General features: G+C 35.8%; 1 protein-coding gene across 2 annotated transcripts in view; it reads left to right on the plus strand.

Annotated features, from left to right (window-relative positions):
* Positions 1 to 21,487, plus strand: part of CD109 (CD109 molecule) — a 74,351-nt gene extending 52,864 nt beyond the window's left edge. For both annotated transcript variants that reach the window (XM_081940347.1, XM_081940348.1), the window contains 7 exons: positions 273 to 463; positions 2,310 to 2,465; positions 2,562 to 2,627; positions 13,408 to 13,550; positions 15,428 to 15,584; positions 17,570 to 17,672; positions 18,328 to 21,487. In XM_081940347.1, the coding sequence (XP_081796473.1) occupies positions 273 to 463; positions 2,310 to 2,465; positions 2,562 to 2,627; positions 13,408 to 13,550; positions 15,428 to 15,584; positions 17,570 to 17,672; positions 18,328 to 18,500 (989 nt within the window). In that variant the 3' untranslated portion in view covers positions 18,501 to 21,487. The remainder of the gene's footprint in view (positions 1 to 272; positions 464 to 2,309; positions 2,466 to 2,561; positions 2,628 to 13,407; positions 13,551 to 15,427; positions 15,585 to 17,569; positions 17,673 to 18,327) is intronic.
* The last annotated feature ends 1,484 nt before the right edge of the window (positions 21,488 to 22,971 follow it).

Raw genomic sequence — 22,971 nt, forward strand, 5'->3', positions numbered from 1 at the left:
TAGGAACGATGAGAAGAAAATAGTAATAGTAATGCAGCCTTAGTGAATGGTTTGACAGTCATGAGGGAATTATTTATCAAGTCTGATCACATAATTTTGTAGTGGAGCATGGATATTCAGCTAGTCTTTAAATATGAGAAACTATAGGATTAAGAAGTAATTGATTTCACTCTGGTAAAAAAAAAACTTTAAATGGATAAACTCTTCAACCTTACAGAGTTGTATTCTTTTCTTATGAGGTGAAGGCTTCTTTCTGTTTTTCTTCTTCCCAGGAGAACTAAGGTTTTGGACATCACCATCTTCTGGACTCTCTAGTTCCTGGCAGCCACGTTCTGCAGATATTGAAGTTGCAGGTTATGCTCTCTTGTCTCATTTTATTCAACAAAGACTGTTAGAAGGGATTCCTATTATGAAATGGCTAAGCAAGCAAAGAAATCACCTGGGAGGTTATTCTTCTACACAGGTTAGAAATTATCTTTTTTTAAAAACTTAGTTATCAGGCATTTATGGAATTAATCATTACATTTTTATGCAGCCCCAGGGATATATTATTTTCATTTGAAATTTTGAACCAGGAATCTGTCAAACGCTCTGTGAAATTTGATTGATGATCTTTTCACTTAGGGCCTTCTGCATTGCCAGAAATTTATATATATCCATGATTCAAAAAAAACAATTAGAAAACATTTCGATTCTCTAAGGAAAGCCAGCCAGAATATTCTACTCTGTGTGCGTTCCAAAGACTCAGTTAATTTTCTACATGGGCCAAAGGCATGGTTGCATTTGATTCATCAATCCTATTTTAAAATGTCAGAAATCGAATTCAGACTTGGGAAGACCTAAGTTCATATCTTTACACCAAGGCAATGTTATGAGTTATTATGCAATGGTTATACACATGGCTAAGATAAGCTTTTTTAAATGTGCTTTATTAGACAAGCAAGAGAGGCCTGATTCTGATATGATGATAAAGGCCCACTGATTGGGCCTAACCAAATCAAATTATGATAAATTAAATTTAAATTTACCGGCGCCCCGCTTTAGCCAATGTGTTCCATCTCTGGCCATCGGGGGGGAACAACTGCCCCCGGTGGATAGGGCACGCAATTTGGGCGTCCTCCTAGATTCCCGGCTGTCGCTAGATGATCATGTGACGGCCGTGGCTAGGGGGGCGTTCCACCAGGTTCGCCTGGTGCGCCAATTGCGCCCCTTACTAGAGCGGGATGCCCTTTGCACAGTCACTCATGCCCTAGTGACTTCCCGTCTTGATTACTGTAACGCTCTCTACATGGGGCTCCCCTTGAGATGCACCCGAAGGCTCCAGCTGGTTCAGAATGCAGCCGCGCGGGTTATTATGGGGAGTACTAGGTACTCCCATGTAACACCTTTCCACTGGCTGCCTGTGGCTTTTCGGGTGCGTTTCAAGGTGTTGATTGTCATCTTCAAAGCGTTCCATGGCTCGGGACTTAGTTACCTGCGGGATCGCATTCTACCCCATACATCCCTGCGACCAATCCGCTCTCACAGAGAGGGTCTCCTCCGCGTACCTTCCGCTAAACAGTGCGGGCGGGCGATGCCTAGGAATAGGGCCTTCTCTGTGATGGGCCCAACCCTCTGGAACGACCTCCCCCCCGATATTAGAACCACCTCGGATCTCCGCTCCTTCCGCAAGAAACTCAAGACCCACCTGTTTCGATTAGCCGGCCTGGCCTAATTGTAATTGTAATTGTATTTACAGGGAACATCTATTACTAACCTTCCTGGATGGCTTTTTAAATTTTAAATTGGGGTTTTAAACGGTTTTTAAAATTGTTTTAATTATTTAAATTGGTTTTGGGTTTTATACACAGACGGTATGTGTGCGTTGTTTTGTTTGATGTCCTATGTTATGTTTTGTTGTCTTGAACATGAACTGTCTGTACACCGCCCCGAGTCCCTACGGGGAGAGGGGGCGGTCTATAAATTCAATAAACCTTAAACCTTAAACCTTAAATCTCTCCTACTTCTGTAAGAGTTACTGAGTGAGCAAATGTGTGCCTTGCAAGATAAAACTATAGTTGCTGTCATGAATGACTGACTATATGCTGACTTTGCCCTTTTTAATAATAAAACACAATACTTAAATGAGCATTTGGAGTGAATATGTGAATATGCAATGCAACCTATTGTTCCAGGATTTCCAAATGACTTCCCCTCTAAGTACTAGCCAGATCTGTACCTGCTTAGCTTCTGAAATCAGCCAGGCCTGGTTGATCTACTTACTTCATCCAATTCATATTAACAAAGACTGTTCTTTCTTCTCTGAGTAGGACACCATAGTGGCTCTGCAGGCCTTGAGTACCTTTGCGACACTTACAGCTGATTCTGTGACAGAAATAGATGTGACAGTGAGTGGATCCATGGAAGAAAATCCAACGTTTTTCCGAATTGATCATGAAAACCGTTTTGTTCTCAAGACCAAGGAGGTACTGAATTTTTTTTAAAAAAAGAGTTCAATTTCAGGAAATTCATCTAATTTGGAATGCTTTTCTGACCATAATAAAATCTGCCATTTCTTTCAGTTTCCAGCTGCACAGCCTGTTAGAGTTACAATTTCTGCAAACGGCCGTGGTTTTGCTATTTTTCAGGTAGGCAGATGTAGTCATTTTTTTTCTTTTTTTCTTTCTCTTAAGGATTTTGGTTTGAATTAGATACTCCGTTTGGTTGGATCATATTTGAATGATCAAGGATGGAATCAATATTATATTAAGTACAAACTAGATTCAGAATCAAGTCACAGCTGTCCTTAGGACTTTATTACTTTAGATTATTTTCTCCATATGTTCTTCTTTTGTTTGGTCTTTTTAAAACTGCTTTGATTTACCGTAATATCATATTAATATAGCAATTCTATACTAATAGAATGTTATTAATTAATTATAGTAATTGTGTAATATTCCCAACGTGCCTATCATATTGGAAAGTATGGTTTTGATTCTAATTACTGTGTATGAACGTCTCATTGAAAGAGATTTTGCTTTCTCCTTTCCTGCTAAGTTCCTAGTGTTTTCCTTGAAGGTAATTGTAATAGCATTGGGATGGTGTTAAATGTCACTTTAAGGTTATTATTCTATGTCCAGGATGGATCCTCTAAATCAGCACCAACACTTCTTGATGTGAACAGTTTTATTCTGAACTGCAGTACAGCTTGCAGCATAACAAACTTTATTTTGGATCTACAGTGGCTTTCAGGAAATTCTGAACATCACTTCTATCCGTATTGAAGTGTTGTCCTTTATAAAAATGCGACCCAGTCCACAATTCAATATAATAATAATGGGATCCTTGTAAGTAGTGCGGAATGTGGTAGCTATAATTTTCATGCAATTCCTTATTTGCGGCAGTGTCTTACTCCCCTTCTTCAGCCTTTGTGCCCAGTCCACTGTGTTTAAAAATAGTCACTTGATTTTCCAGAAAAGGTCTTCTGCTTCCTTTCTCTCTTCCCTGCCACAAAAATTGTTGCTTAGATATTTCAGTGTTCATTATATATCTTTCTTTTTTAACTGTGGCAAAATGCGTACACGTCATTCTATTGTCGGCCAGTAGCATATTGCTCTTTTGTCCAATTCTCACACGCTACCCGACATAGCAAATCAAATGCTGTCTTCCCCAGGGGAAGATGAGAAGGAGAATGAAAACAACTTACAAAAGTATCTTGGCATGTGGAGACCTGTCTCCATATTTGGACTCCTGTCAAAGGAAATGGTGTTCTCTGTGGATCAAAAAGATATTAGGGACACAGAATCCAGTTAGCATAGAAACCCCAGGCCTGTTTTACATCTTTTTATCTTTAATCCTTGTAAAACGATTGGATTACATGAGCCAAATTCCGTGTTGATTAGAATCCAGTACAAATAAACAGTAGAATATGTGACATTAGCAATGCAAGACCACAAAAAGAATTTGAAGAATAGGTTATGTATAAAATTTTAGAGAGGGCTGGGCTTGTTATAAAATGCCATTATTTGGGTATATGGATTTTCAGAAATCATATTTATTTTTATCAAAAAAACATACATTTGAAAATAGGTTCAGGTCCATTAATGAAGGCCAACATTTGAAAATATCACAGCAGGCAATAAATTGCTCATCCATCATATCTGACAGTGGTGGACTCAGCTGGAATTGTTTTTAACAGCAGTCAAATTGCTACAAGTATACTAGCTTATTTTAAAACAACAATCAAAATTGATGTGCAATCAAGTTATCAACAACTTAAAATACTTTTAAGAAAAATCTAAATAAATATTAGATGCCAAATGCATAGACTCAAAGATATATAGATTTGAAAAACTTAATACTTATCCTGTGTTTGTAATTAACACATGGAATGAGAGAGTCTTTTACTTAACTGTCCATAGGCATATGATATTATATCAGTATATTTATCTATTTTTAAGTAGCATTGAAAAGACAGCTTGTAGGATTTGATGACAATATCAGAAATGCCAATGTGTGGTTAAAGAAGGGAAAATTCTGTTTGATTCCAATATGAAACCACATAGAAGTGTCATTCTCAAGTTGAGAGCCAGAAACCACCAATATGCTGATAATATTTAACTTTCCTTTCCTTTCTTACAGACTTAAGGTCTAAAGTTTCTAGGGGCTCTGAATGTCTCCAGATGACCCTAGGTTTAGATGTGAAGGAATAAAATAAGACATAGCAATTTATAACGCTGGGAGTTGGATGTTAGGATTTGGGACATGCAGGTGGTCCTTGACTTATGCCCACAATTGAACCTCAAATTTCTGTTGCTAAGTGAGACAGTTGTTAAGTGAATTTACTGCATTTTACAACCTTTCTTGCTACAATTGGTAAATGAATCACTGCAGTTGTTAAGTTAGTAACATGGTTGTTAAGTGAATCTGGCTACTCTATTGACTTTGATTGTCAGAAGGTTGCAAAAGTTGATCTCATGATCCCGGGACACTTCAACCATCATAAATATGAGTCAGTTGCCAAGTGTCTGAATTTTGATCATGTAACCATGGGGATGCTGTAGTGGTCGTAAGTCATAAGTCACTTGTTCCATTGCTGTTGTAATCTTGAATGGTCACTAAATGAACTGTTGCAAGTCGAGAACTGCCTGTAATACTTGTTTTAGAAGGAAACTCTCTTAAGGATCAATTTTGTAATCTAGTGGGTCTTCTGGACTCAGCATTAACATTAGACAGCCATAGCAGCTTTAGCTGACAAACTAAGAATCCTAAAATCCATGCAATGATAACCTCAAGGCTAATTTATTGCCATGCATTTTTTTTTTAGCAGCAGCTCTTGAGAATGAAAATTGCAGAAAAATGATATACTTAGTGAGTGGTGTCTCCTGGAGATCACTTATTACCCTTGGCTGAAACAATTTCACTGATTGTCGGTTGCTTTCCAGACTCAGTTCAGAGTGGTCATAATGAAATTTAAAGTCTCATCAGCTGAGGAAATCACCTTTTGAGAGGTGGCCTCGGAGTGCATTTAGTCAACTGTTTTTTGAGGCTCTAAATCAGGGGTGTCCAAACTTGGCAACTTTAAGACTTGTGGACTTCAACTCCCAGAATTCCCCAGCCAGCAGAGCTTCAATTCTGGGAGTTGAAGTCCACAAGTCTTAAAGTTGCCAAGTTTGGACACCCCTGTTCTAAATGTTTTTGAGGTAGATTTAATATTTTTAATTGTTACGGATAGCCCTTGACTTACGACCACAACTGACGCCAAAATTTCTGTTGCTAAGTGAGTCAGTTGTTAAGTTAGTTTTTATGACCTTTCTTGCCAGAGTTGTTAAGAGAATCGCCGCAATTGCTAAATTAGTAACATGGTTGTTAAGTGAAGCTGTCTTTTCCATTCACTTTGCTTGTCAGGAGATTGCAAAAGCTGATCACATGACCCGGGACCCTGCAAGCGTCATAAATATGAACCAGTTGCTAAGCATCTGAATTTCTATCATGTAGCCTTGGGGGTGCTGCAACAGTCGTAAGTGTGAAAACCAGTCATAAGTACCTTTTTTCAGTGCCATTGTCACGTTGAACAATCACTAAATGAATGGTTGTAAGTCAAGGACCTCCTGAATTTCTTTTGATAACCTCCATAAAAAGAAAGGACAGCATATGCATAGTTTAACTAAATAAGCAAATGGGGAAACAATAGATTCCCTTTTATTCTGGAGCTGTAAGGACAATGGGCCGTTGTAGAAACTTTTCAAGCTAAGGGCAGTGATTATTATCCAAGTAATTATTTTTTCTGCTTTAGCTCAATAAGTAAATAAGACAAGTGAAACAGAATTTCTAATCCTAATCCAAAGAGCCATTTCTGCATAATCACAGCTCATAATCCATGGCACCTGGAGTTGAAAATGGTTAGTCTTCACATTTAGATACAGTAATCTAAATTCTACCATAACTCTTATTAAGAGACTACTTGGCCAGTGTTCTTTAATTTTGACACAGTTGTTATGTACAAAGGCTTGAATTACTCTTAACAAAAGTAGATAGATAAATTAATGATACCACTTACAACTGATTTAAAGTCAAACCAAGCAACCTAACCTTTTCTAGTAAAGTACTCTAACATTAGAATTGATATTAATATGCCAAGTGTATATTAATAGATTCATTTGCCAAAAAAAATACAATAAAAAACTTTAAGCAAATGATACATGAAATTCCCATTTTAAAAAATCTGTACTAATACAGAATGCAATAATGGCTGGTAATAACAGCAATTAACATTGCATGACTTATCATCTGCTATGAATTACATGTTAGCAGCCTATAAAGGATGATCACATTTGGAATTTCTGAGTAGATGAACTGAAGACATGATAATATTTTACCATCATTACATCATGTACAAAGAGGAACCTGTCCCTTCATTTAGAGTTAGCAATGACAATGCTACCAGTTGTAATTCAAGTCAATAGCAATCCTTCAGCCATGTCTAGCTATTCATTATAAGCACATTAGACTTCCTGATTTATGCCTATACAGGATTGGGCAAAAAACCAAGGGGGAGAGAGAAGCTTTTTAAACATCTGGGGAGAATGAATCATATCATCTTAGAACTCCATTTCACTTTTTGAATCTCTTCTGGATAATATATTATATTACATAGCAAAGTCTAATGACCATCCACTTCCAAGGAAGATGCCAGTTCTTGGTACATTTTTCCATAAAACTGATTTTTCAAAGAATCATATATATTTTTCCTGTAAATTTTTTCATTATTTTGCATCTGTTTGATCCGTAAATAATTGCATTGAGTTGAATGTATTCAAAATTCAATTTGCATTCAAAAATTCAAATGGATGCTCAAATGGCCTGAATAAGAGAATAGTTGTAGCTCAGGGTTGAAATGAGAAGTCCTTGTTATTCTCTGAGCTTAGTTATTTTCTTGCATATATTTCACTTCCCAAACTAGGTAACATCTAGCACTCCTCACCATTATCTTGGATGAAACAGAATTATGCTTTTTATGTGTCTTGGATGAAACAGAATTATGCTTTTTATGTGTCTACTGTTGACATACAGACTGCTGTCCAAGATGTAAGAAAAACAACAATTTATTCAACTTAAAAAAAAATAAAGATGGTCCTGTGTCTGGTTTGAGTCTTTCTGACTGCATCCAGATATTTCTCAGCTTTCATCTAGTGAGCAGCCCTGATTTTTCAATTCTATATATGCCAATAAAGTGAAAAAAATGTGGCCCAATGAGATACTAACATGGTCTCTCTCTCTCTCTCTCTCTCTCTCTCTCTCTCTCTCTCTCCCTCTCCCTCTCCCTCTCCCTCTCCCTCTCCCTCTCCCTCTCCCTCTCCCTCTCCCTCTCCCTCTCCCTCCCTCCCTCTCTCTCTCTCTCCCTCTCTCCCTCCCTCCCTCCCTCCCTCCCTCTCTCTCTCTCTCTCTCTCTCTCTCTCTGTGTCTGTGTAAGGAGGCGGGTTTCATTCCTGAAGCAAGTGAATACATTCACATTAGTTTTAATTTTGACATTAGGGTTTTAATCTCTTTTATCAAGTCCAAAAAAGATATACCTGAAGGCTCTCAATAGGTCAGAATTGTGTGAATCTTCCCACCCATTCTCACACCTGCTGAAGTTCATTTGTTTTAAAATGCAAGCTCATTAGCATTCTGTTTTCTTTCTCAAAGCTTAATTCAGCAGCCAAAGAAAATGCTGCCAAAAATTTCTTCCTGAAAATAACCCTTTAACCATAAACCCTCATCCAGACATCTGTTTAAGATCCAACCATAAGGATAAACACGAGAGAGCAAAGATTCCTGGACTGACAGGCAGTTTTCCAAAGTTTTGGTATTTTTTTAGCTGGAATATTGTGAAGGTTGCTGCTAAAAGGATTTCAATGCTTTCACAAGGAAGCTCCTGGTTTTCAATAATTGTTGAAGCAAAGTAGTTCCAGAAATGTACAGTCTTGCAGTTTCATAAATGTGAAGGATACCATCTTCCTGCCATTTAGCTTGGAAAAACATTGGAGATTCTTTCCATTCAAGAACTGGCAAAACTAAGGCCAAATTAATGCATTATGGTAAGCCAAATGTTAATTTTAACCTTTGTTTAAGCCACAGTGACTACATTTACATATATGGCTTGGCCATAACCATAGTATACGAACTAGAATAACTAGGTTTACATACCACACTAAACCAAAATCAACATATATTGTGGTTTAATGTGTATGTTAAACATTATGTGTGTTAAATATTCTACTTCAAGCATCTTTCATGAAGACTAAACTACCTCCTATTCACTTAGGTAAAATTTTCTATATGCAATAAGCAAGAATTGTAGGAAGATGAGAAAGATGAATATTAAAATGGTATGCGTTTTTTGAAAATGAATCTGGACATGACATGCTAAGGAGAATACTCACTTTCTGATTTACTTAAATTTGCTCAAACTTCCAAGTTTGCAATGGTTTACCTGACCATGAAGGAATTTTACTACAGAAATCAAAATGTATACATTTATAATATGCAAAATATTTCTACACAGGCATAAATTTAGCATTTGTGGTCAAATTGCATGTTTGAGTGACACACTAAATGAACAAAACTAAACTTTCTGCAAACGTGAATGCATAATTACTACTTATTATACAGAACTTTTAAAATATAAATTAATGTCATGCTTCTTACAACTGCATAGAGAGGCCTGTGCAGTTTTCTTGACAAGATTTTTTTGAGTGGTTTCCCTTTAATCAGTAAATCAAACTGTTCTCATGTAGCTGTCAATATATTCAGAATAAGAAAATAGTGACTATGGCAGGTGCAGAACTTTATAACAAGTACAATGGAATGCAGATTATATAGAATTGTATTCAATTGTGTAGAATGTGTGTTTTCATTTTATTTTTTACGCATAATGTACACTGAAGATGGCATTTAATTTCATTGTACGAGGTGCAATGACAATAAAGTAAAGTTTAAAAAAATAGCACTTTGGCAGAAAAAATAATTTCCAGATAATTCTTATAAGCTAACAATCTTCCTATTCTTGGTTTTAGATCCCTCCTTTCCCTTGCAGATAGCTGTTATAACAGCTATTTGCCTCTCCCCAAGAGTGTTTAATCACAACATAAAACCAATACAAAAACTGATGCAAAATGTGTACTATACTGTTATTGTTTAACTAAATGTTTAACTAAATGACTATGCCATTCAGAAAAATATAATTGGCTTATTTTTCTAGTTTTGGAGCAGAAATCATTTTGTAAAAAAGAAAAGAAAAAAAAAAGATAGTATTACAAAATGACATAATCGGTTTAGTTGGGTCAGAACCTTTTAAAATCGAAAAAGGAACAAGACAGGGATGTCCTCTGTCTCCATTATTGTTTATTTTAACTTTGGAATTATTGCTGAATAGAATACGTGATTCAGATGATGTACAGGGAATTAAGATTAGGCACTATGAATACAGAGTACGAGCATTTGCGGATGACTTGGTCGTAACTCTAACCCAACCGGGGAAATCGGCTATAGGTCTAATGAACATAATTAATCAATATGGTCAAGTATCTGGGTTTAAAATAAACTTAGAGAAAACAAAGATGATAGTTAAAAATATGAATATAAATCAAAAAGAAGAATTGGAAAGAGTAACAGGATGTGAGCTAGTAAAAAAAGGTTAAATATCTAGGAGTTTATATCACAACCTCAAATGGGAAATTATATAAGTATAATTATGAATCATTATGGTACAAAATACAGACAGAGATGAATAAATGGAAAAAATTACAATTGTCTTTACTGGGGAGGATAGCAGCAGTAAAAATGAACGTTTTGCCTAAGTTTTTATTTCTTTTTCAAATGATACCAATACTTTAAAAAGATGCAAATTTGGAAGAATGGCAGAAAAGTATTAATAACTTTGTTTGGGCAGGGAAGAAACCGAGAATAAAACTTAAAATAATGCAAGATATACGTGAAAAAGGAGGTCTGAAAATGCCCAACTTAAAATTATATTATGAAGCAGTAGTTTTATCAACAGTTAGTGATTGGATTAACTTAACAGAGGATAGAATATTGAATATCGAGGGATATGATTTGGTATACGGTTGGCATGCTTATTTAATATATGACAAGAAGGTGGGCAAGATTTTTAAAAGCCACATAGTAAGGAATGCTCTACTGCGTGTCTGGAAAAAATATCAATACAAGTTAAATGAAAAGATACCTATGTGGGCAGTACCCAGACATGCGATAGAGAATATAAGTATAGAACAAAAACAGGACATAATTACATATAAAGATCTTCTCAACATAAAAGAGGTGTACTACAGCTAAAACCCTTGAATGTATTAAGAGAGGAAAGGGTAGTTCAAACCTGGTTTCAGTATGGACAGTTACAGGCTAGATGGCAAAAAGACCAGAAAATTGGTATCATACAAAATGAGGATAATTTGGTAAAACAAATTAGGGACCAGAGTCAAATGCATATAAAAAGGTTGTATAATATACTGATAGAAATAGACTCGGAAACAGAGTTAGTTAAAGATTGCATGATAAAATTGGCACGAAACTTTGAAGAACCAATATTGATGGAAACATGGGAAAAGATTTGGGTAAGAAATGTAAAATTTACGCAAGCTCAAAACTTGAGAGAGAATTTTTATAAGATGTTCTATAGTTGGCATTTAGATCCCAAAAAGTTAGCTTGTATGTATCCGAATTTACAATCTAAATGTTGGAGATGTGATTGTGTTGATGCTACGTATTATCATGTATGGTGGACTTGTAAAAAAGTTAAAGCATTTTGGATAAAAATATGGTGGATTATTCAAAATATTCTTAAAAAGAGGATAAAGTTCACTCCCCAGCTGTTTTTGTTAGGTATAATTACAGATTGTACAGTTATAGAGACTAATTTGACTTTGAACTTAATAACGGCAGCAGTACTGGAAGAAGGAAGAACTGCCTACTATTCAAGAATTGACGTTAAAAGTAGTAAATTTAGCAGAGATGCCCAAAATCTCAGCATATTTGAAGGGTTATTCAGATGAGAAATACAAGCGGGAATGGAGAAGATTGACTACATTCAAAATAAATATCGGACTCAGAAATTCCAATTAGCTTATGAATGAACAAGGAATGTTACAATTTATCTAAAGTTAGTTTAATAAAAGGGGAGTTAAAGTACAAGAGGAGGTAGGAAGCTATAGTTAGTTAACTTACGTTAGCGTATGATTGTTAAATGTTTATACCCTGTATTTTGCTCTGGGAGGTTGCAGGAAGGAAGGGTAGGAGGAGAGGTAGGGTTGGGGTGGAGGGAGGGAAGGGGGAAATATTTGTAAAAACTATTAAATTCTTTAATAAAAAAAATAAGGAAAAAAATAAAAATAAAAAATGACATAATCGGTTTAGTTGAGTCCTTGACCCAGATGTGAGAGACTCACACAATTTTTTGTTGTTGTTATACATATACACACTTTATGCAAAGTTTGGCAGTAATGAAATCTTCACATTTACACACCAAAATGTCATTTTTACAGCATAAGGAAATTATATGAATTATATAGCCACATTTGCAAATAATTTAGGATCATTATTTGAATGATCCCAAATTAAAACCCAAGAGCCTTGCTTCCCTTCACGCTGTTACTTTCAGTTTTTTAAAAAAATAATTTTTATTGAATGTTTTAATCTTTAAAAACAGTGAAGAAAACATAACAAGGAAAAAAAATAAAACAAAGCAAAACACAGAATATACGTAACAATATACAGTAATTTTACAGCTTTCTATATCGGCTTTCCTTCTTAGCTTTTATAATTCTCCCTTCTGCATTACCTTCCTATCACAATAACCTTGTCCTATAATGTAACAAACATAATATTAACACTTATAATAATATTCATTATTTGTATCTCCATATATTTGTATTCTCTATTTTCTGTTTTTGGCTTCTGATTTCTAGCCACTTGTACATTTTATTCCAGACTCACACAATCTTCTTCACAATCCATCATAGAAGCAGTGGTTGCATAGCCTAGAGAAATCAGTAATTCCATAACAGAAGTGAATCTTTGAGGAAAGATGTGTGGTTTGACACAGGAATAGGCAAATGTATATGAATTGTGTCAAAGGTGCCAGACGTCTTGAATGATGTTTTGCAGTTTCCAGAAATTACATATTGACAGCTATGAGTATAAGCCAGGATGTCAGTCATTATGAGTGCATCAGCTAATGAATATATGGTAATATGTTGCATATATATCTACCACCACCACTCGTCTAAATTGTCACATCAAACTACCTTTTAAAATGGTAAAATTCTTTCGGCCTATGACAGTCTATCTTGCTTTGCCCTGTTTGCAGCAGGCCAGGCTGGGTAAGAAAACTGAGTTGATGTTGCAACCAGCTGAAAGCATGCTTGATCATTCTTTTGTAGGCTTTTCTTTGTTCGTGAATTTATCTTTGTTTGGGGCCAAAAAGGAATGAAAAATTGAACATAAAATTCCTTCCAGTAAAACAGTTGTTTAAGAGGCTATCCTGTATGTTGATCCAGGTGTTCCTGAATTGCCAGTAAATTCTTACCATTTTGCTTTTCTTGGCAAACACTGAAACAATAGCATTTTGGGTGATGACAACATTTTGATTTATTTCCAAGTTGATTTGATCAAGTTCACAGCAGGTCCAATAAGAAGAAAGCATGTTTGATTTGTTATTTTGAGGTGCCTTTGATAGATTTCTTTTAAGAAGTTGAAACTGAAAGTTTTATTTCAGAAAAGGATGCAAAATGTCCCACGTTTATTTTTGGATTGTATAATTACAGTATTGCATATATGAATTTAATGTGATGAACTATGAAATAGCTATTATTATTTTCTATAAATCGCTGCTATCACTGAATAACATTTTGTATTTTTGCTTCTCTATAGCTCAATGTTGTATACAATGTGAAAAATTCACATACCACCAAAAGGCGTAGATCTGCAGAAAATCAAGAAGCATTTGACTTAGATGTTTATGTAAAGGATGACAAAGAAGACATAAATAGCTTAACTTTAAATGTGTGTACCAGGTCAGTACATTTATTAAGCTATTTGTTCTCTTTTATTTACAATTTTTAAAAATGACTTTTTTGATGAATCTCTTTAACAAAGTATCTTTATAAGGTTTCAGAGAAATCAAAGTTTGGGCATACCACTCCATCATATTTTGCCAGGTTTTCTAAATGAATGAAAGAATGTATATATGCATGAATTTATGTGATTAAGATAGGCAGACGTATAAACTTGCAGCATAAAGAATAAATAAAAATATTTCTTCTCCAGTAAAACCTTGGCATTCCGCCGAACACAATGTAGGCCAGTTACTTCGTTGGTTTTTCTTTTTCATATTGGTTTGATATAAAATGATTATAACTATTTAAGAATTCCCCAAGGATAACTGTTTTTCTTCTACAATTATAAAAGGGTTTAATTAAATTTATGTTTGGTTATTTGCTTTCTAAGGGGCTGGTGATTCACCCACAGGTGGTTTTATCTTTTTAGTCTCAGGAACCAACTTCAAACAACAGTACTTCCTGTCATGTATTGTTAAACTTTGGAAGTCACTGTCACATGACATAATGTTGGCTGCCCATTTGGGTTGCCTTAAAGATGACTAAAATTAAGGGAAGATAAAGGTATCAGGAACCATTAATCCCCTTAGCTATATATTATCAAAAGAAGTATATTGCTCATTGTCGGGGGAGGGGAGGGGGAGAAGAAAGATGCTGCTGTTTACTTATCATTGGACCTTCTCAAAGGCATGTTGAAGTTGGCACCTTTGCTTTGATGTTACGTGATTGTTCTGCCTTAGAGTGTACTGAATTCCCAAATATGATCTGTGTTTAGTGAATCAATCTTCCAGGCTCAAGAGCCTTGCTTAGACAAGTGAGTTGTTTTGTAAATTTCCCCCGTATGGGTAAGTCCTTGTTTTAACTATTCATTTAGCAACTGAAGTTACAACAGCACTGTATTTATGATGGTTGCAGCATCCCAAGATCATGTGATTGCCATTTGCGATGTTCCCAGGTTGGCTTCTGATAAGCAATGGGGGAAAGTCGGAATCATTCAAGGACCACATGATTCACATACCAATGGCAGTGATTCACTTTAAAACTGGCAAAAAGTTGGTAAAATCAGTTATTTAAAAAAACAAGTTGCTTAGTAACTGAAAAACTGGTCTCAGTTGTGTTTCTAAGTCAAGGACTTCCTGATAACAAGAAATATTGTTTTACTCAGTTCCCCAGCACTTAGAGCACAAACCTGAGAGATGCTCTGTTGAAAAATTATAGCAATTTTTTTTTGTTGCTAAATGGGTGTGTCGTTAAAGAACTTTTGTCATTGCTGTTTGATGCTTTCACTTTGCTTATCTTATCAGTAGTTCCTGTCATAATGTTATACATGGAAATCAAAGTTTGCTCTTGATTTAGATCAGTGGTGGGTTGCCAATTTTTTTTACTACCGGTTTGTGTGCACTCCCGCCCACGCGCGATGCTTCTGCGCATGCTCAGAAGCTTCCAGTGGGTGGGCGGATCCTCCCGTCGCTGCTACTACTGGTTTTCTCGATCCGGGCCGAAAAGGGAGCAACCCACCTCTGATTTAGATATCTGGCTCCTTTGAAATGGATGGGGGAAGAGATATTTATTTTTAAAATTTGTTGTATTGCCCATATTACTACAAGATAACTCTGGACGGAATACAATATTATATACTGAAACACTATAAACAAAATTGTGGTTACATGCAATCATTTGTGCTCTTCTTTACTTTTATTTTCCTCCAGTACAAATGGAGGGGCTTTTCAAGGTCTGTATTTAAACTAAGAATTAATAATATTGCATCCTTGTATTTGCATATATGCATGCACAGTTATTTCTATGTAAATTGTTCTTTTTATATATATATACAGATATCTGGGTACTGGCTCATCTTCAAGGACTGGCATGGCTCTCATAGAGATTGGATTGCTGAGTGGCTTCTCTCTGTCGCCCAGTTTTGTGTCATTAGATGACCCAGTTAAAAAGATGGAAGAAGAGGAAGGCAAAATCCATTTATATCTGGACTCTGTAAGTCAAAATAACGACATACTAGTCAGAATGATATTGAAGCCTTGATTCAAAAACTAAAACTTTGATTTTTTTTTTAAATTTATCATTTAAAATAACCACTACGTTTGGGAAACTCTATAGACAAAATTTAGAGGTAATTTAATTTGAATCCTCCAGTTCATTCAGGAGAGGCCATATTTTATGATGTACATTTGCATAAGTTTGACTAAGCCTTGTAAGAATATGCAGACAGATGTTTAAGAGTCAAAAAGACCAAATTAAAATTATCAAGCTATAGGCTCTGATAGGAAGCCTGTACTTGTAAACTTTTTATCTTCATAGTTAAAGAAAAGAGAAACAGGAATAAAGGAGCGCTCTAGCCACCTTGTTCTCCCTGGTTTTTCTGCTTGACAGGTTTGATAGTGCAAGCATCTGTATGTTTACTCAGGATAAAGAATAAAATATAAAATAGATGTATAAAGTGGATTCACATGGTACAGGTAGTCTTCGCATACTGACCACTTGTTCAGTGACCATTTGAAGCTGCGATGGTGCTAAAAAGCAAGACAACCCGTCCACAAAGTTGCATGTTTTGCATTTCTGGAAACAAATAGTAAAAAAATCATATAGATAAAAACTGTCAGTCACATAATCATGATTTGGGTGCTTGGCAACCAGTGCTCATTTATGCAGACTCATGGTCACGTGATTTCCATTTGCAACCTTCATAGCCTATTTCCAACAAGCAAAGTCAATGGGAATCCTGCAGAAAGTTGCAAGTCATGCTCACATGATGTTCTTCTTAAAGACATTGCTGCTTAGCAACAGGGTTGTTGGTGACAGCTGCAGCCAATAAGTATAATGTAACTGGTTTAGCCCTCATTCAGCAACCACATTGGGACTGGCAACTCAGTCACTAAGTGGAAAATCATGTGACTATGACGGTGCTTATGATTTTACTTCAGGTTTTCTTTTCTTTACAGTACCACAAGAATATGAAACCTAAACAGAAAGATGAGCCCAATAGGTGGGGAAGGTTTCCAGAACTTGACTCGCAAGCAAGTCTGGTAAAAGGGCAAATTTTATAGCCCTTTTTTCCTAATCCCCACCCTTTGGAGTGCTCATCCCAGTGCTGTGATAATTATCAAGAGGAAAGTTGATGTTTGTCTTGAGAGGAAGGGATTACAAGACAATAAGTGGATACACAATAGAGAATGTACATTGAAAGGAATGTGCTAGTGTTGGTTGTTTGCTTAGCGGTTCTGGGTTGGGCGCTCCAGAGCTTAGAAGGCAAACAAAAGCCAAAAGTGTGAAACTGCTCAAAGTCTTGTCAGTTACAGGCAGCAGCTGCAAGTTGGTTAATGAAGGTCACAGAGCTGAGTTTGTTAAACTGTAGTTAGCACATTTGGGGGGATTGCTGTGCTGCAGGAAAAGCAATTCAGGAAATGATAGCTTGTTTAAGCAATTATTCCAGGCCCGGGGCTGTGGGGAATAAAAGGGGTCAGGCACAGGACAATATATACTAATGTATTGGTGAACATGTAAGACAGAGAGAGAGAGGGAGAGACACTGTGAAGTATAAGTATGGAGATTGGTCATAAAGTTACTTTTTCATTACCATTATAACTTCAAATAGTTGCTGTCCAAGGCAGTTGATCTGCCTGTATTTACTTTCAAAACAAGTAGGGAAATATGAATACATTTTGGTAAGCATGTTTCTGTGTAACAGATATGGACTGTTGCATTTATGTGTGTGAATCAACTGTTTGTGATTTTACACTTGCGCAATAAGTCTACTCTTATTGGCAAACTATAAGATTATCAGAAAGGAGGGCTATTTGTAAATAGTAAATATATAGCTATATCTACTGTTCTGGGTAGTGCAGTTAAAGATGGATACATAGGAAGTTTCTTTTTTTACAATATTAAAAATCTAGTTTTTCATAAGCATTCCTTATGGGAGCATATAAACCGTTCTGAAATTATCTTTTTCTTTTTTGTAGTTAAACGAAACACAGATTTGTGTGGACATTCCAGCTGTGAGAGACTTCAAAGTGGCAAATACCCAGGATGCTTCAGTGACTGTGATGGATTATTATGAGCCCAGTATGTGTCAATCACTTTTATGCAATCAATGCTCAAGTATGCAGTTTAGGTGGGAAAAGGAAGGATGAACTGTATGTTGTATGTTAAGGAAGGACCAGATTCAATTAGTTGCAGTAAAGATGCACATGAGAAATAAGCATGACTGGAAACCACAGGAATTTAAATAATGTTAATTCTCTTTAACCTTGAAGAAGGGGGAGGTGGTGAGGAGAGGGCAGTGTTCGGTGGAACATAAAGTCCATTAAATTTACGTTCTCTGAAAGACTCATAATTTTAGGATATAATTCTTCTTCAATCAAGAATGATTTTGTTACTTAGAGCATTCCTCGTTTCAACAAATTTAGCAATAGTTCGGATTCAAGGATATATAGTAAAAAATGACTTTCATTCATTCATTGAAATCAGGGCATCATACCAAACAGCAATAGCAATAGCACTTAGAGTTATATGTCGCCCTTATAGTGCTTTGAAGTCCACTCCAGGCGGTTTACAATGTCAGCATGCTGCCCCCAATAATCAGAGAAAGTGGTGAAGTTATGGGATAGTTTTGCTTCTGTTATTGTTTCACAGCAGCATGTCAATACTATCAAATAATAATTTGTTTGAAATATTGGGCCTTAACACCTTTTCTTTGCTTTTCAATTGCTCACAATAGGGAGAAGAACAGTGAAAAGCTACAACTCCAGAGTGATGCAGAGTTTGTCATCTTGTACTTTCTGTGAAGACGATGAATGTAGTTTTTGTAAAACAGATGGCTCTTTATCCCTTTCTCTCTCTTCGGAATTGTTAATACTGCTAGTGCTGTCAATTTTCTATGTTGTGGTCTGATTTAATAACTGGATGACTGACGCTTATTGCACTGCTGAGAGTACCATTGATTGTATTTTCCTGGATAAAGAGTGTCTGGACCCTGTGAAAAATGACTTATGGGTCTAAACTCTGTGCAAGAATTTGCATGTCAAATTGAGTTAAGGGTAAATTACTCGGAATGGAAAACTTTTCACATTTGTACCATTTTTATTTTCATTGGCATCTTCTATACTGGTGTTTCTCACCCTTGGCGTGAGACGTGTGGGCTTTAAAGCCCAGAATTCCCCAGACAGCAAATCCACACAGTATAAAATTGCCAAGATTGAGAAACACTGTTCTTTATTAAATGCTTAGGGACTTGCTGCAAAATCTTATATACTGCATATGTTTGCCTAGTAATAAGTCTGAAGTGCTCTTACTTTTAATAAGTGTATATAAGATTGCAACCTAAACTATTTTCTCCAGTGAAATAGGGGAGGATCCAGACTCTAACCTTTGCTCTGAATTAGATAATGTTAAATTAAAATTAAATTGCTTTGTCTAAAACTTTAATCATCTTTTAATTTAAATCATGTCTGAATGAGGCCAAACTGATATTTAGGAAAAAAACTGAAATGGAGTATATATTTTGTACTAGTTTCTTATTTTTATAGTAAATTTGACAGTTTTTTTAAAGGAATATTTTTAGTTTTAGTACTTATACAATATATTATTTAAGTCTTGCATCCCTAATTTATGGGATTTAGTTTATGGTACATTGCAGGCTAACACTTAATTTATAAGTGTTATTGACTGTACTGGCATAGGACTGAGGCTGTCCTTCAAAGCAGTACTTTGGGCCAGATTAACATTAATTGCAATAATTACTGATTTCCTCAGTTATGTTCTAAAAATCTAAATTACTCTTATATGTAATGATTGTACAATGTGCACATAAGGAGAGAGACATACTAAATTACAGCTACAAAAAAAACCCAACTTCAAGCAGCTGGCCATAATTGATACTTGAATAGTCACATTATGAAAAATGCTTAAACTCTGCTGAAAACAAAATATGCCTCATTATGGTTGGAGTGCATGACTTTTGTATGTGTGTTAAAGGTTAAATATAAGAAAGCAACAGATTTATATTATGATAAAGGCTTCTTTTTAATCAGAAATTTTGTATTTTCTTTTACAGTATGACATTTATTACTTGCCCTAATTATTGCTTGAGAGTAAGATAAAGCAGTTTAGTAGCTTGCTTCAAACTGAACTCATCTTGTCCTGCCAATACTATGGACAAAAAACCAGAAGTTGTTATTAAACTAGAAGACTAGCCCAATAGGAACTCTACCTCTGAGGAATTTTAATGTGGTACAAACTTAATGATAAGTTACTCAGATATAGAACAAGAACCTTACAGAACAAGAAAGACTAGCAGTATACAATAGATAGTCCTCAACTTAAAATCATTCATTTAGTGACTATTACAACCACTTTGAAAAAAGTGAATGACTTATGACCATTACAACATCCCTGTAGTCAAATGATCAAAATTTGGAGGCTTGGCAACTGGCATGTACTTATGATGGCTGCAAGTGACCTGGGGTCATATGATCACTTTTTATGACCTTCTGACAAGCAAAGACAATGTGGAAGCCTGATTCGCTTAACATGTTACTTAAGCAAGAAAGGTTATAAAATGGGGCAAAAGTCACTTAACAATTATCTTTCTTAGCAATAGAAATGTTGGGCTCAATTATGGTTGAAAGTCAAAGACTATCTCTATAGGAATAAACAAAATACTAATATTGAGATGGCTGGAATTATGTCTCGGTCAATCTAAATAGAACACTAAGAAGAGCTCAATCTGAAGTAAAGACAGCAGTGTTTTTGTCATTGAAATCAGATCGAAATCTGCTTCCATCTTCCTTAAAAGTAAGGTTCAATAAATGAATGAAAAGAAAACTTGAACCAGTGGAGAGTTAAGCTGCATCCATGTTCACAAATGCCAGTAGTTTTAGGCTGCCAGTGATGCAGAACTATCAAATATCAACTATATATATTGCAACAGTCAAATTCACTTAGATAGGAAGTGAAGCACTGGATTAAAATAATGATGTGGTCAGGCACAGGTTTAAATATTTAGAAAGGAAACTATGAACAAATGTAGACAAATATGTGGTGAATATTGAGATTCATATAAAACTTTAAGCAACTTTAGCTGCATTACGTCTTAAGTGCATAAAATCAATTCTCAAGGGATTTGGCATAACTGCCTATTTTATTTGGCACAAAATGCTTTAATTTGAATATTATATTGAATAGGCCTGAGGAAAAAGTGCGCAGAATAAACACACACACACACACACACACACACACAAATAAAAGTTTCTCTATTCACCTATGTATACATCTGCCTAACATTGAATAAAGAAATGTGTGTTGTGCTGCAAGAAAATACATGTTTAAGATTTCAGGATTTTGCACATGTTGAGAGAAGAGGAGTACATCCATTGGAAAGTTGCAGGTAATAGGCCTAGGAGTGAGCTTGCAAACCTCACTGAATCAAAGTTTTAAACTAACATATTTGGAAAATGTACCAGACATATTTCTAGCGTGCTGACCTTTGTGCTGCATTTTTTGCAAAGTATGTACTTGTATGGAAAAATTTAGAGCAGGAAGAATGAGACGGTGGGAAATGAGGAACTAAAAGTAACAAGTGTCTGGGAGCTTCAAATGTACACAGATGTTTACAGAGAGTGACAGACAGTAAGAAAGTAAAAGAACAGGGGAGGGGAAACTATGGAATGCGTATGTCAGTAAAAAAGAAGGTATAAGAAATGTAACTTGAGATGAGAATGGTTTCCTTTGCCCAATAGCAGTCCTTGTAGGACCTGCTATCGGTCATTGGACCCCATTACAATGGTTTGACAATGTGAGTTTTCTGTTGTTGTTATATCTTTTGCTTCTTTCATTTGTTCCAAATTATTAGAAACAATAAAACTCTGATCTTAAAGTAAGATTTATTGCTTGTGGTTTGCCTGTATTCCACTTTATTGGGATATTTTTGTGACAATGTATATGAGAATGGGTCTTTAATTATATTGTAAATACCATATATATATATAATGCTGAAAATTTAAATATGCATTTTTACCAAATCAAGGAATCCCCCCCACTTCACATAGTTTAATAAATGTATCTATAGAACTGGCCCCATATTGAAATAAACACAATGTTTTTTTGAGTCAACCCTGTATATGTTCTTCAAAACAAAGCATTTTATGACTGTTCCATTGGTAAGTAAGCCCTACTTGTAGGTAGGATTATCAGATTACTGATGTTAAGTGGGGAATCTACAGAGTACAGAAGACAGGATCTTGGATCCTTGGCATTTAGGAGAAATTTTTTAAAATGACTTCATTATATGCTGGGAGAACAGAAAGATGGAGTCGGTTGTAGGGGAATCAGAAACTGAGGAGACGGAATAAAGGACAGAATACACGAGTAAGTTGTTACTGTAGCTATGCACACGGTTATCTTAGTTTCTGATAACAGTAATTTTAAAATGTCTTACCACATTATGTTCACTAGCCTTTTTCTATCACTAGATGATCACCTATTTTGTAGCTTGAAAGGCTTTCTCTTTGAATTATTTAGCTTCCCAGATGAAAAAGAAGAATGTGAGATTATTTTGCATTACCACATAATTACAACAGAATAGCCATACTATACTATTCACCACATCACCATATGGTTTTGGTCCCCCTGTAGAATATTTGATGGTTATATGTCAATTAGCCACATAAAAGCAAAACGAAACCCCCAGGCAAGGAAAATGCCACAGTCTGTTTTCTAAAAGTATTCTCCCCACAGCCATTGCAAGATATTTAGCAATTCAGTAATATTTTTATGCAAATTGCAAACACAAGTCAAACTGATAATAGTTAACTTGGTGGGATTCAAATTTTTTACTACCGATTCTGTGGGTGAGGCTTTATGGGAGCAGCAGGGGAAGAATACTGCAAAATCCTCATTCTCTCTCCACTCCTGGGGGAAGGTTCATGCAAAATTCCCATTCCCTCCCCGCCCCACTAACCTGCTTTCCAGCTCCATTCTCCTGTTCAGGGCAACAAAAATCAGCTGGGAGGCAGCGGGGGCCAGCCTATTTTCCGGTTCTCTGAAGTAGTCAAAATTTCCGCTACCGGTTCTCCAGAACTGGCTGAATACCACCTCTGAACCCACTGGAAGATTATGTTGTCCCCTAATGAAACAAAGAGCCAAGTACTTCCCCACTTACATAGTGGCGGGAAAAACCAAAAGGTCATGTAATCCATCTTCCCCAAATAATTCAGTCAAGTAGGTAATTCAGGTCTATGCTTCTCTTTTGGATCATCCCCAAAATAAATAAAAAAACAATTGCTCTGCCTCTTGAAAGAAACCCCATTATTTGGCACAACTTGCCACTTTAAAAATTAATGATAAGGAGGAGGAGCCAATGTCG

Source organism: Natrix helvetica (genome assembly GCF_964273705.1).
Source record: "Natrix helvetica genome assembly, chromosome: 2".
Taxonomy (NCBI): Eukaryota; Metazoa; Chordata; class Lepidosauria; order Squamata; family Natricidae; genus Natrix; species Natrix helvetica.